Source organism: Cydia fagiglandana, chromosome 13, assembly GCF_963556715.1.
Source record: "Cydia fagiglandana chromosome 13, ilCydFagi1.1, whole genome shotgun sequence".
NCBI classification, from domain to species: Eukaryota; Metazoa; Arthropoda; class Insecta; order Lepidoptera; family Tortricidae; genus Cydia; species Cydia fagiglandana.
The window spans coordinates 6,042,478-6,054,986 of NC_085944.1; the positions used below are offsets into that span (position 1 = coordinate 6,042,478).

The 12,509-nt window shown below is 38.1% G+C and overlaps 1 protein-coding gene and 1 long non-coding RNA gene across 2 annotated transcripts in view; both read left to right on the top strand.

The window, feature by feature from the left end:
- Positions 1 to 12,509, top strand: part of LOC134670121 (uncharacterized) — a 385,516-nt gene that overhangs the window by 204,922 nt on the left and 168,085 nt on the right. The window lies entirely within an intron of this gene.
- On the top strand, positions 9,827 to 11,762 carry LOC134669778 (putative nuclease HARBI1). Its single transcript, XM_063527407.1, has 2 exons — positions 9,827 to 10,252; positions 10,808 to 11,762. The coding sequence occupies exons 1-2, from the start codon at positions 10,032 to 10,034 to the stop codon at positions 11,697 to 11,699; spliced, it is 1,113 nt and encodes a 370-aa protein (XP_063383477.1). The 5' UTR covers positions 9,827 to 10,031; the 3' UTR covers positions 11,700 to 11,762.

Sequence of the window (12,509 nt, forward strand, 5' to 3'; positions counted from 1 at the left end):
ATGTCACGGAGCTTGTGTGAGTTATATGTGAAAAATAAAAACTTTTATGACAAAAAAATCTGGACATAATTTAAGAATCATCCAATTGCGTCGAGGAATCATCAGTATTTTTGCTTGTTTCTTTTCTTGCCTCCTTGCTTCTTTTTTTGTCCTTTGTATTCTGTATCAATTGGTTAGATCTGAAAATAAAGATAACTTGCATCGTCACGGATGTCGATTTATAGGTTTTAGGGAGTGCAGAATTCGAAAATGATGACCATTTTATAATCCAAGATGGCGGCTACGCATTTTGTCATAAAAGTCGTCATGAATATCGTTTTATAGGTTTTAGGACGTGACAGGTCCCACAATTGTCTACATCAATCACTGTAATTGACGTCACAGGCCTCCATGGGCTACGGTAATCGCTTACCATCAGACGGGCGGTGTGGTTGTTTGCCACCAACATGTTAATTAAAAAAAAAACTCCACTATATCGCCAGTTAATAAGTACTTATTTTGCGAAGCTAATGACATTTGTCACAATTGTCACAAGAAATACGACAATTGTCACGAAATTCCGACACAGAACTCAAGAATTACCTACCGAAAGTTCTTTGAAATTTTGTGACAATTTTCATCATTATCATCATAAACATCGCAAGAGAAATACCTGTTTTTTGCCGATATAATAAAGTTTTTAAAAATAATACAATGATGGTGACAAACAGGAATACGGCCCGCCCGATGGTAAGCGATAACCGTAGCCCATGGATGCCTGTGACGTCAGCAACAATGAGACTTGTCGAAATGTCGCACCTGTCACGTTACGTCACATTGTCACGCCAGGGAATACATCCAAAAATTGTGTGTTCCCATTTGTCCCCATCCCGATAAGGTGGGAAAAAATGGGAAATATTTACATGCAAATCCTATTCCATCTGTTCCCTACGGAGATAAATGGGAATACATCCGAAAATTGTGTGTTCCCATTTGTCCCCGCCCCGATAAGGTGGAAAAAATGGGAAATATTTACATGCAAATCCTATTCCATCTGTTCCCTGCGAGGATAAATGAGATTACATCCGAAAATTGTGTGTTCCCATTTGTCCCCACCCCGATAAGGTGGGAAAAAATGGGAAATATTTACATGCAAATACTATTCCATTTGTTCCCTGCGGGGATAAATGGGATTACATCTGAAAATTGTGTGTTCCCATTTGTCCCCACCCCGAAAAGGTGGGAAAATTGGGAAATATTTACATGCAAATCCTATTCCATCTGTTCCCTACGGGGATAAATGGGAATACATCCGAAAACTGTGTGTTCCCATTTGTCCCCACCCCGATAAGGTGGAAAAAATGGGAAATATTTACATGCAAATCCTATTCCATCTGTTCCCTGCGGGGATAAATGGGATTACATCTGAAAATTGTGTTCCCATTTGTCCCCACCCCGATAAGGTGGGAAAAAATGGGAAATATTTACATGCAAATCCTATTCCATCTGTTCCCTGCGGAGATAAATGGGATTACATCTGAAAATTGTGTGTTCCCATTTGTCCCCACCCCGAAAAGGTGGGAAAATTGGGAAATATTTACATGCAAATCCTATTCCATCTGTTCCCTACGGGGATAAATGGGAATACATCCGAAAATTGTGTGTTCCCATTTGTCCCCATCCCGATAAGGTGGAAAAAATGGAAAATATTTACATGCAAATCCTATTCCATCTGTTCCCTGCGAGGATAAATGGGATAACATCCGAAAATTGTCTGTTCCCATTTGTCCCCACCCCGATAAGGTGGGAAAATTGGGAAATATTTACATGCAAATCCTATTCCATCTGTTCCCTGCGGAGATAAATGGGATTACATCTGAAAATTGTGTGTTCCCATTTGTCCCCACCCCGAAAAGGTGGGAAAATTGGGAAATATTTACATGCAAATCCTATTCCATCTGTTCCCTGCGGAGATAAATGGAATTACATCTGAAAATTGTGTGTTCCCATTTGTCCCCACCCCGAAAAGGTGGGAAAATTGGGAAATATTTACATGCAAATCCTATTCCATCTGTTCCCTACGGGGATAAATGGGAATACATCCGAAAATTGTGTGTTCCCATTTGTTCTCACCCCCAATAAGGTGGGGAAAAATGGGAAATATTTACATGGAAATACTATTCCATCTGTTCCCTGCGGGGATAAATGGAATAACATCTGACAATTGTGTGTTCCCATTTGTCCCCACCCCGAAAAGGTGGGAAAAAATGGGAAATATTTACTTTCAAATCCTATTCCATCTGTTCCCTGCGGGAATAAATAGGAATACATCCAAAAATTGTGTGTTCCCATTTGTCCCCGCCCCGAAAAGGTGGGAAATATTTACATGCAAATCCTATTCCATTTACGTACAACAATGGCGGGGGCCATCAACTTCCAACCGAGATTTAATCGATAATTTGTTCGATTAATATTCAGATTAATTCAATTTCAATCTATGTTAGGTCGACTAAACTAATCGCGATTAAAATTTGAGGATTAACTTTTTTTATTCCATTAATTAGTCGAATAAACAGTTAATCTATTAAGTCCCATCTCTGACCACGTCATTTTTACACTTTGAGAATATCTGAAAACAAATGAACACAAGGAGCCATTTTGCAAATCCAGTAACTTTGTTATTACTTTTGACAGCGCGTGTCATGTGTCTACACAGAGTCGAAACATTTGCGACTACTTTGTGACTGCAATATTTCTCAGACTTAAACCATATTTATACATCATAATTAACAAGTTTCGTAGTATGTAAAGCGTTATTTCTGTTATTTAAGTATATTATACGCATCGAAGTACTAAAAATGCATCGAATAATATAGTTATGAACACAGGCACTGAGAAGTAAACAATTTCATTTCCGGCTAAACTAAAACAATGTGGTGGCGCGTTGATTATATTACACTTAGTTTAACAAATCACTCGAGCAGTTTAATTCCCCATAATAATTTAAGTCCTATTGTAATATAAATGCAAACAATATATAATTACGCCTTGTAATCCGTTTTAGAGATGGCGTATTAATGTCACTTATTTTTATTTAAGTATTTTTCCATCTGACAGTTTCCATTTGATAGGAACAAAATGAACGAATGAACGAATGATTTTGGCATAAAGTAGTCGCAAACCCGAAACAATGTGTGCACACGGCGACCACACTTTATGTCACTTTGTGTCATGTGTCGACCCTTCCCCATTTCTGGTAACTGTGTCGACACGGCGACGACTCTGCGACTGGAATTGTGACCGAAACAGACGGTGTCGACACAAGATGTGTCTACACCGCGTCGTAACGGCGACTGGAAATGGTTGTATGGGATATGCACTCGTATTAAGTATGTAATTTTCAAAATTACCCCGCTCTTGAAAGTATCCTAATGCATCTCACCTATTTTCAAAGTTTTTTTGGAGCCACTCTCGGAATCGTTGCATGTTCGTTGAATGTTGGGTATCTGACTACAAGTCAAATCAGTTTCTTTTTTCGAACTGATGACGACGATTTGCTTCTATGGAATTTAATATGAAACACTATGATTTATACTATACCGATTTTTAAAATGGCCGGCTATTATTCCCCATCCTTAGTTATAAAATTATCTTGCCGTGGCTTCAGCCTGACCTGGATGCACTGACGTTTTCACACCATTGCACCCAGGCGCATTCCCTTGTTTAAAAAAGATACACGCAACTAATTCATTTGATTGCACCTCTAGTGTTGTGTCAGCGAAATCTGGGGCCAAATTCGACATGTACAACTGTCAGATTTCGCATCCACGTCAAATCAACAGATGATTTCATTGCATACTGAGTGTTGATTCCATCAACGGTGGATAATATCATTTGGTACAACCAAAACTCAACTCTAAACTAAGGGTGGTTCGGTTTGGTTTGCTTGTCACCCTAACCGTGGATTATTAATGTCACGTACATGTACGTATTCGAGAACTTATGATTTTTCTCACATCAACGGGAGATCAACACGATACGTCAAACGTCGCTTGTCGAATAGGGGTCCTGATTGTGATATTTCACCCCAAACTTAAATAACGGTGTTCTGATATACCCACTAAACTCGAGAGCCAAAACTAAGTTTGAGAACCGTTTTATATTGGTGGATGACAAAAGATATTATACAGTGTGTGTCTGACCATGGGGCTTTAAATCCAGGGCTCGATTCTACTCGCTAAACTGAGCTACTTTTACTATGGCACCAACCCCGAAATCCCGAATTTTTTTTTACTTTTTCGTATATTTTGACTGATCAGATGTCGAAGTTTTCTATGGAAAAGCCAAAAAATTTACTCCGATTTGAGGGTTGGTCCCATAGTAAAAGTAGCTTAGTTTAGCGAGTAAAATCAAGCCCTGGATTTAAAGCCCCGTGGTCAGACACACCATGTATATCCCATTATCTGTCACTATTTACACTTGTCTCAAGTACAATACTACTAACTACAAGTACCTAATAGTGAATAAATACACTTAAGTTACACTGAATAGAGGTTACACAACAGGTGGGCAAGCAGGCAGGCAAATTCTTGACTAGACATGCAAAGTATAGGAAGTACAATTTTTTAAGGTTATAAAAAAAGGGTTCTTGACTGCTACATGTTTTTGAACAAAATTGCCTTGCCTATCTATAGTTACTTTTAGTTTTTACCGTTCGCCGACGTTGCCAGACCTGCCAGCAATTATCCACGGCTACATCGGCGGCACCTCACTCGTCCTCGCCTCAATAGCTCCGGGCGACAAACTTTTCGATTCAATTTTCATCGGCTCATTTGTGCTTCATCCGCGCAATTGAATGGCTAGTGCGATCCTTTTCATATTGCAAAGTATTCAAGAGCAAATAATTCAGTCTACTGCGAACTAAATCGCGTTTCGCTACAAGAATAAAATGTTGCAAAATATTATCAACTTACCTAACACCTTCGCTGCGGCAATTACCTAGTGTAACTTTTAACTAAGCATACTTTGCATGAAAACTTTCAATCCAGTCCAAAGTGAACGGGATAAAATCGACGAGGGTCAATATCTAAAACAAACATTATTTCATATCTATTTAGGTACGTGATTTACGGGGAAGAAAAACCTAATCAAGTGAGCAGTCTCGTTCCTGAAAAGTATTGCCTAGAGGCCAATAATTGAATTGGTGCCGAAGCGGACCCCAGGCGCCTTCGGAATGCACAGTATATAATTATTATAAGAATAAAGATGATAATTTTTAAGAGTAATCGTGTTACGCAAACGAAACAGTACCGATGCTGAGTGAGTTCAGTTATGACACGCATTCGCTTTTTTTTGTTAGCCTGGTTAAGTGTCCCACTGCTGGGCAAAGGCCTCCCCTCGCTTCCTCCGCTATTTATTATGGTTTAATCGACAAGTATAAAATGGACAGTTACAAGATTGTATATACACCCTTCTGCTCACTGTGGTTTTCCATCTACTATAGGTTATTTCCGTTAATTTCAAGGGTGCATTCCTGAGCTTGAATCAAGTAACTTTCTCAAAGACACCGATATTCTAATTAAGTCCATTTCGGAGATAATCAATATTTATTTATTTTCCTATAAGGCCTCTACAAGCGTGTACACTTGCCTTAGGGACGGTTTACATATTGACACAGAATAAGTAATAGTATTATCATACAGAACGGACACGCACCGCCCCGCCCCGACTCGGATTACCTCGCCCCGCGACTGAGTTCTGACGGACTCCTGACATACGCTCAGTTCGGCTAGCGACGCCGCGACGCGATGACGCAACGTTCAAAATGCCGGTGTATTGTGCGATGTACGGGTACCTACTTATTGTAGAAATGAATAATAATATAGTTTTCCCCTCTTCTTCCCTCTTCTTCCTCGCGTTATCCCGGCATTTCGCCACGGCTCATGAGAGCCTGGGGTCCGCTTGACAACTAATCCCATGATTTGACGTAGGCACTAGCTTTTACGAAAGCGACTGCCATCTGACCTTCCAACCCAGAGGGTAAACTAGGCCTTATTGGGATTAGTCCGGTTTCCTCACGATGTTTTCCTTCACCGAAAAGCGACTGGTAAATATCAAATGATATTTCGTACGTAAGTTCCGAAAAACTCATTGGTACGAGCCGGGGTTTGAACCCGCGACCTCCAGATTGCAAGTCGCGCGCTCTCACCGCTAGGCCACCAGTGCTTCTAAATAATAATATAGTTTTCCAAAGAGACGAAATGTGTATCAGTAAATAAGGCTATACTTTTGCGTAAAAATAATAATATCATATGAATTAAAACCCGTTCGTTGAATTTGTGAATGTTAAGCCAACATTTAATATTTAAAGTACCTAAGGTAACTAGACCTTCTACACAGATATTCCTCGTAAATGTTTTATTTTTAGTTTAACACTCTTTCCACTAAAAAGAACTTGTTGGTCGCGGGACATTCGCGTTTGATTTTTAATTTAATTTTAAGAATTTAAGAATTAATTATGTATGTTATATAAAATAATCAATAGGCATCAAAACAATAAGGTATATTTAATAATGGCGTGTTGAAAGTCCAAGTACGTGCAGGACTATAAACTGACAAAGCCAATTCAACAATTGGAGCGAAATAAAACATAAACCTATATTTTGTTTTTTTACGTATTTCGGTCGAATTATGCAACGCAGCGGGCCGCTCGTCGTGTCATTCGGCCGGCCTCGGCAAGCCTCGGCTTCGCCTTCCCCGCGCGCTGCACGAGTCAGCCCTAAGCCACTTACTCACACAATGATGCGTGTACAGACGTGCCGTGCACACATATAAACGCAAATGATTTTCGATGTACGGCGTGTCCGCCCTGTGATATTGATTAGTGTTTAGAATGAGTTCATACATTTGCTACTAAACTTAAGTACAATCTCGGTCGATCAATGTTCGAAATGACATTGATATGTCACAGATTTCAATTGTTTGGTTGAGTTAAATGTAATGCCCGTGTTACAACAACGCTACATGCTACATTTAATAACCTACTTTTTTAACTTATTTTTTTTAATGAAGGAAAATATTTTTTTTTTTCAAAATTAACACGTTCGCGGACGCGGATTGCATAGCATCCGTTTTTGCACTACTCCTGGTGACGCGTATGTTATAGCATCCGTTATTCGTTTTAAATTTCTGCGTTGAAATGCTTATCAATCCGCTTTACCACAGTATAATATTATTCACCAACTTTTCCTCTACCAGTCACCAGAATCAAAGTTTGCATACTGCCATATTACATAGTTTTATCGAAGTTAAAAATTATCCTGTGACGTCTCCAATTGGGCCCCCCTTTCTGTGACGCACCTGCTATAGCATTCGTCTTTGTATGGGAGCTCCCTTAGTAGCCCGGCAGGTGCGTCTGGGAGTGGACACGTGAAATTTGGGTGATTTTCGTGCGTGATAATGATTTTGACGGATTTTTATAAAATCGTAATTAATGTTTTTCTTACAATTTCTTTAAGTTTTTCAATGTGTTTTAATAAACGAACATGTTTACTAGTGGTTTATTGTGCTACAATCAAACTTTGATAACGGTGAATGTGAAAAAGTGAGGCATGAATGTGTATACCTATCATTCAAGTAATTACGTTACTAGTCATAGTTTTGATGGTATAATTGTGAATTATAAGCCTGCTGGCGCTCGATGATCACCTCTTACAAGGTAAGAACCTTTATGACAAGTATTGTGGCATAATTCTTGTATATTTCACGCCTTATGTTTGGTGCAGATGCATTCGAAAAATAGTATAAAGTTGGGTGAATCATCGCCTGACAGGAAAAGTGGTGGACGCTTTACGTCCAGAACTTAACGCGGCGGTGCCTTACAGGGAACTCTAAAAGTGTAATGCGGACGAGATTGACGCTTTTGAGAAGTGGTGTTGGCGTAAAATGCTGCGTATACCTTGAACAGCTAGAAAAACAAACCACTCTATTTTAGAGAGCTCAACATTGCCCTTTCGGCTCTCTGCAATATGCCATGAGTGGGCCTTTAGATTCTTCAGACATACATATGATGCGGTCTCCAACGCAGGATGTGTAGTATCACATAATTTTAGGTCGAATGAATGGCGAACGTGCTTGGGATGGGGCATGTATGAGATGGACACAATATGACAATGATAAGCAATGAGGGAACAAAACAGAAGTAGAAAAATGTTTGAAGACGCCAGCAGTGAGTCTTTAGAGCAAAGATCTTGACTCTAGGCAGTCAGAATTCTCAGCCATCAAGTTCATCGACCACGATGAATGAATGCTATAACATGCGATGTCATATAAGATCACATCTTGACTACGTCATGTGACAGACATGCTTATGCATCCGAATTGTAGAGCATTTGTTGTCATATAGCGTATAAAAAATATACTTCATATTGACGCGGATTGCATAGCATTCGCCTTGCATAGCATTACGCGTCATATACAAACCTAAAATATATATTTGCAGTGACAGGAATGCTATAACAGTCCCAAAATCTCCATACAAAATTTAGGTGTCCAAACGGTGTGACTGAGCGTCCGCGAACGTGTTAACTATGCCATTTAGTTCTCTTAAACGTACTTAACCATACCCCGAAGTTAACGGAATTCAATAAAAACATGGTGTAGATATAGATAGTGTACGTAAAGAAAGGTACCAATGGAATAAAGTAAACAATTCAGTGGCAAACACAATGTTTTCCGCCAGAAATAAAAAGCAAGGTTTGCAAGTCGATGGTGACCCACTTCTACATCCGATTGACCTGATGCTCTAATGAAACGACGTTGCAAAATATATTCCTACTTAGGTCATACTGAAACTTGCTAGATTCTTAAAAACAAGTAGATAAAGAAATATTATGGCTTTATCCAAATTATAACACTGCTTTTTTTTACGTAGGAATTAACCTGCCCCGGTTCCTTAGGCACTTTTTATTTTATTAGGTGGTGGTAATCTATTAAGATTCAAGTTTTATAACGTATTTTATTTCACTCATTTGGACACCTAAGGCTCATTTTACGTTTATTTTTTAATTCTGTATCACTGAATGGTGAATGATATTCTTCTTTAATTTATCTATAATATTAAAAGTCGTATAAAATCATAACACTGAAGTTTACTCAGATTCAAAGTGTAAAAATGCAATTCCTAGTAAATTAAAAATAGACAATACTTAAGTTATAATTTTAATAAATAGCTATATTTTCATTGCGTGACCTCTAAAGTACCTATGTGGTGCTCAGTACTTATTAACACTGGTGGTACCTAAAGTGAAAAAAGTTATCTGACTCCAGACGGCAGTTTGAATAGCGCTTATATTAGTGTGTATACGCCCTAAAGAACCTCGCTGACCCCGTAAAAGGAAAATAATGAAAATGTTGTCAGGCTAATGCGCCGTGCCTCTCCATTAATGGTGGGTTCCACACGTGAGCGAGTGCCTTCGGTGATCAGTTTCTTTTTATGCTATTAGTACGGTCGCCATTTCCGCTTAATTTTTGCTTTGTTGATTTCATCGATTAAGTAGCGATAACTTAGTTCAGCAGTCAAAAACAGACAGACGGTATGTTGTCGCATGGACAACAATATTCAAAAGTCTATTTAAATTATTTGGAACGGATTACTTACTTCTTATTAAGTCGAATATGCAAATAATTTAAATATCGATAATAGTAACATTCCATTTCTAACCGCAGCTGCACTACCGGTACTGAATGCGTCGCTGTCATTGTCAATTTCCATAGTAAAATGAACAGTAATGCAGCTGTCGTATGGAAATGGACTGTCACCTTAAGGGTCGAGTTCACCAACAGATGTTTAAATTTTAATCGGTTGTTTAAACAATTAACGACTGATTAACAATATTTTACTGTCCACCACGCACTAACCGTAGTTTATGTGCTGTAATCGACTGTTTTACTTAAACGAAGTAACAGACATAGTTTAAACATAGGTTAGTGTGACATAAAGCTGTGCCCGCGACATTTATTTAGGTTTATTTAAAAACAATTTACAATAAAAAATGGAAGACGCGTTGAATTATATATTTGACGAAAATAATGTGCTCGACGATTATGAAGATATTGAGCGAATATTACGCGCACCTCGTGTATTCCAAATACGGCGCAGTTATTTCGAAGAATATGACGAGAGAGCTTTTTCTACCAGATTTCGTCTATGTAAGCGTAGTGCCTTGGAATTGCTTACTTTAGTTGAAAGAAAGTTGGAATATCCAAGCGATCGGTAAGTTTTTCGACTACATAATTATTAATTATACTAGGTATTTATCAATTCAATAATTTGAGGTTAGGTGAGTACCTACCTGTATAACTCCTACTTCCTAGCATAAATAATGAAATGTTTCATTTATGTAGGGATGATTTTGTGGTTGTAAGCACCTACCTATCTATCTTCTATCTTCTTCTATCTATCTATCTATACATATAATAAACGCGTAAGGGTCGAAAATCTATACAATCGAAATATTAACAAAAAAATTGGCTGGTAGCTCTTAGAAACTATAACAGAACACGATTCGACAATTTTATTTTAGAAGAGTACCATACGTTTCCCAAGAAATCAACCAAATTAGATAGCCTTTAGACTGAGGCCAGCTAAGGGGGTCAGTAGTTTTGTTAGAATGTGTCACCCGAAGCCGAGGAAAAGGGGGGGCTTGGTGAGGTGGGTAGATAGGGATATATTATACTTAAATTAGGGGTGCTTACTGACACACAATTCCACGCAGGCGAAGCTGCGGGCACAGCTAGTAAGTAACAAATTATGTTTGTTTATTTTCAGGAACAATTCTCTGTCACCTATAAATCAGCTGCTGCTCACTTTGAGATACTATGCCACAGCGAGTCACCAGTTAACTATGGGAGATTTTGCTGGTGTTAGCAGACCTACAGCGAACAGAGTAATCCATCGAGTGACTGCTGCACTGGCCTCTTTAAGTAAGGACTTCATACGGTTTCCAGAAACTCCTGAAGATATCAGAGAAACTCAAATGGAGTTCTATAACATTGCCAAATTTCCCAAAGTGATAGGGGCATTGGACTGTACCCATATTAAAATTATTTCACCTGGAGGTAATCATGCAGAAACCTTTAGAAATCGAAAGGGATATATGTCGATAAATGTTCAGGCTGTATGCAATGCCAGACTCATAATCACTGATCTTGTTGCTAGATGGCCAGGTAGTGCTCACGATGAGCGCATTTTCAGTGCATCCCGTAGAAACGCAATATTCGAGATGGGTACATATAACGACTCTCTTCTTGTGGCAGATAGCGGTTACATGAATCGCAGCTATTTGATGATGCCTCTTGATAGAACTCAGACAAATGAAGAGGCATCATACAATGAATCGCAGATAAGGACTAGGAATCCAATAGAAAGGTTGTTTGGGATATGGAAGAGACGTTTTCCAGTACTTGCACTAGGAATGCATGTGCATTTAAAAAACTGCCTACCTATAATTGTTGCCACCGCTGTTCTTCACAATATCCTACAATCCAAAGGAGAAGAATGCCCTCCAGACGACCCTGAGTTGGAACTACCTACTCCATGGGATGCTATTATAGAACAAGGCAGGATAAGAGAGCAGCGGTCTCTTGGTAATGCAAGAGACATTAACCCAGTGAGGAGAAGGTTAATTAATAATTATTTTAAAACTTTACACTATTTGTAGAAGCCTGTATAGTAACGTTATATTATTATTACTATTACAAAATAAAAGCAGTTAAGTATTTTAGCTCCTGTCTTATTTTATTTATTTATCTTATTTAGGAATAAATCAAATCAAATCAATATATTTCGTAGGTAACCTTAGGATTACACTTAAAATACAAGTTCCATCAAACTATATCACAAAAACATGAATACTTTACATAACTTTTGGTACCTACATACATACCTACCTAGTTAAGTATTAAATTTAACTTCTAGTTACAGTCATACCTAGTTACAAAAATAAACACATTTATTTTTTACTTATTGAGTTAAAGAATTAACAAAATGACAAAAACTTTGAAACATTAAACTAAAGTAATATTTATCCGGCTAACAAAAAAAATTCAAATATAAAAATGGTTATACATTTGTTTGTAATATGTTTTGTGTTTTAATTTTCTCCTGCTTTAGCTGTTCATCTAAAATTAAAATTCTTCTTCTGGACTCCTCCCCTGCATTTTCTTTTAATGTTTTTACCAAATCAATTTTTTCTTGTACAAGCTGGTCACCTAAATTTTGCTGGTTGGGTCTCCTTCTTTTCAACCAACTATTGTTGACTTTGGAGTCCTTAGAAGATTTTAAAACATCGGAAATAGGTCTTTTTAAAGAGTTTGGTGTCCAGCCCTCCCATTTCGGATTATTGTCCTATAAACAAATAACAAAAAGCAACATAATCAATTGGATATGTATTTTTCATCATTGTAGCCACATATGTTCCACAGACAAGAGTTAGTTTTACATTTCATTATTATACATATGCATAGCTCGG

Excerpts from the sequence above, each read along its gene's own strand:
- LOC134669778 (XM_063527407.1), top strand. The coding sequence starts at position 10,032 with ATGGAAGACGCGTTGAATTATATATTTGACGAAAATAATGTGCTCGAC. Across the intron at positions 10,253-10,807 it reads TTGGAATATCCAAGCGATCG|GAACAATTCTCTGTCACCTA; the intron begins GTAAGTTTTTCG and ends GTTTATTTTCAG.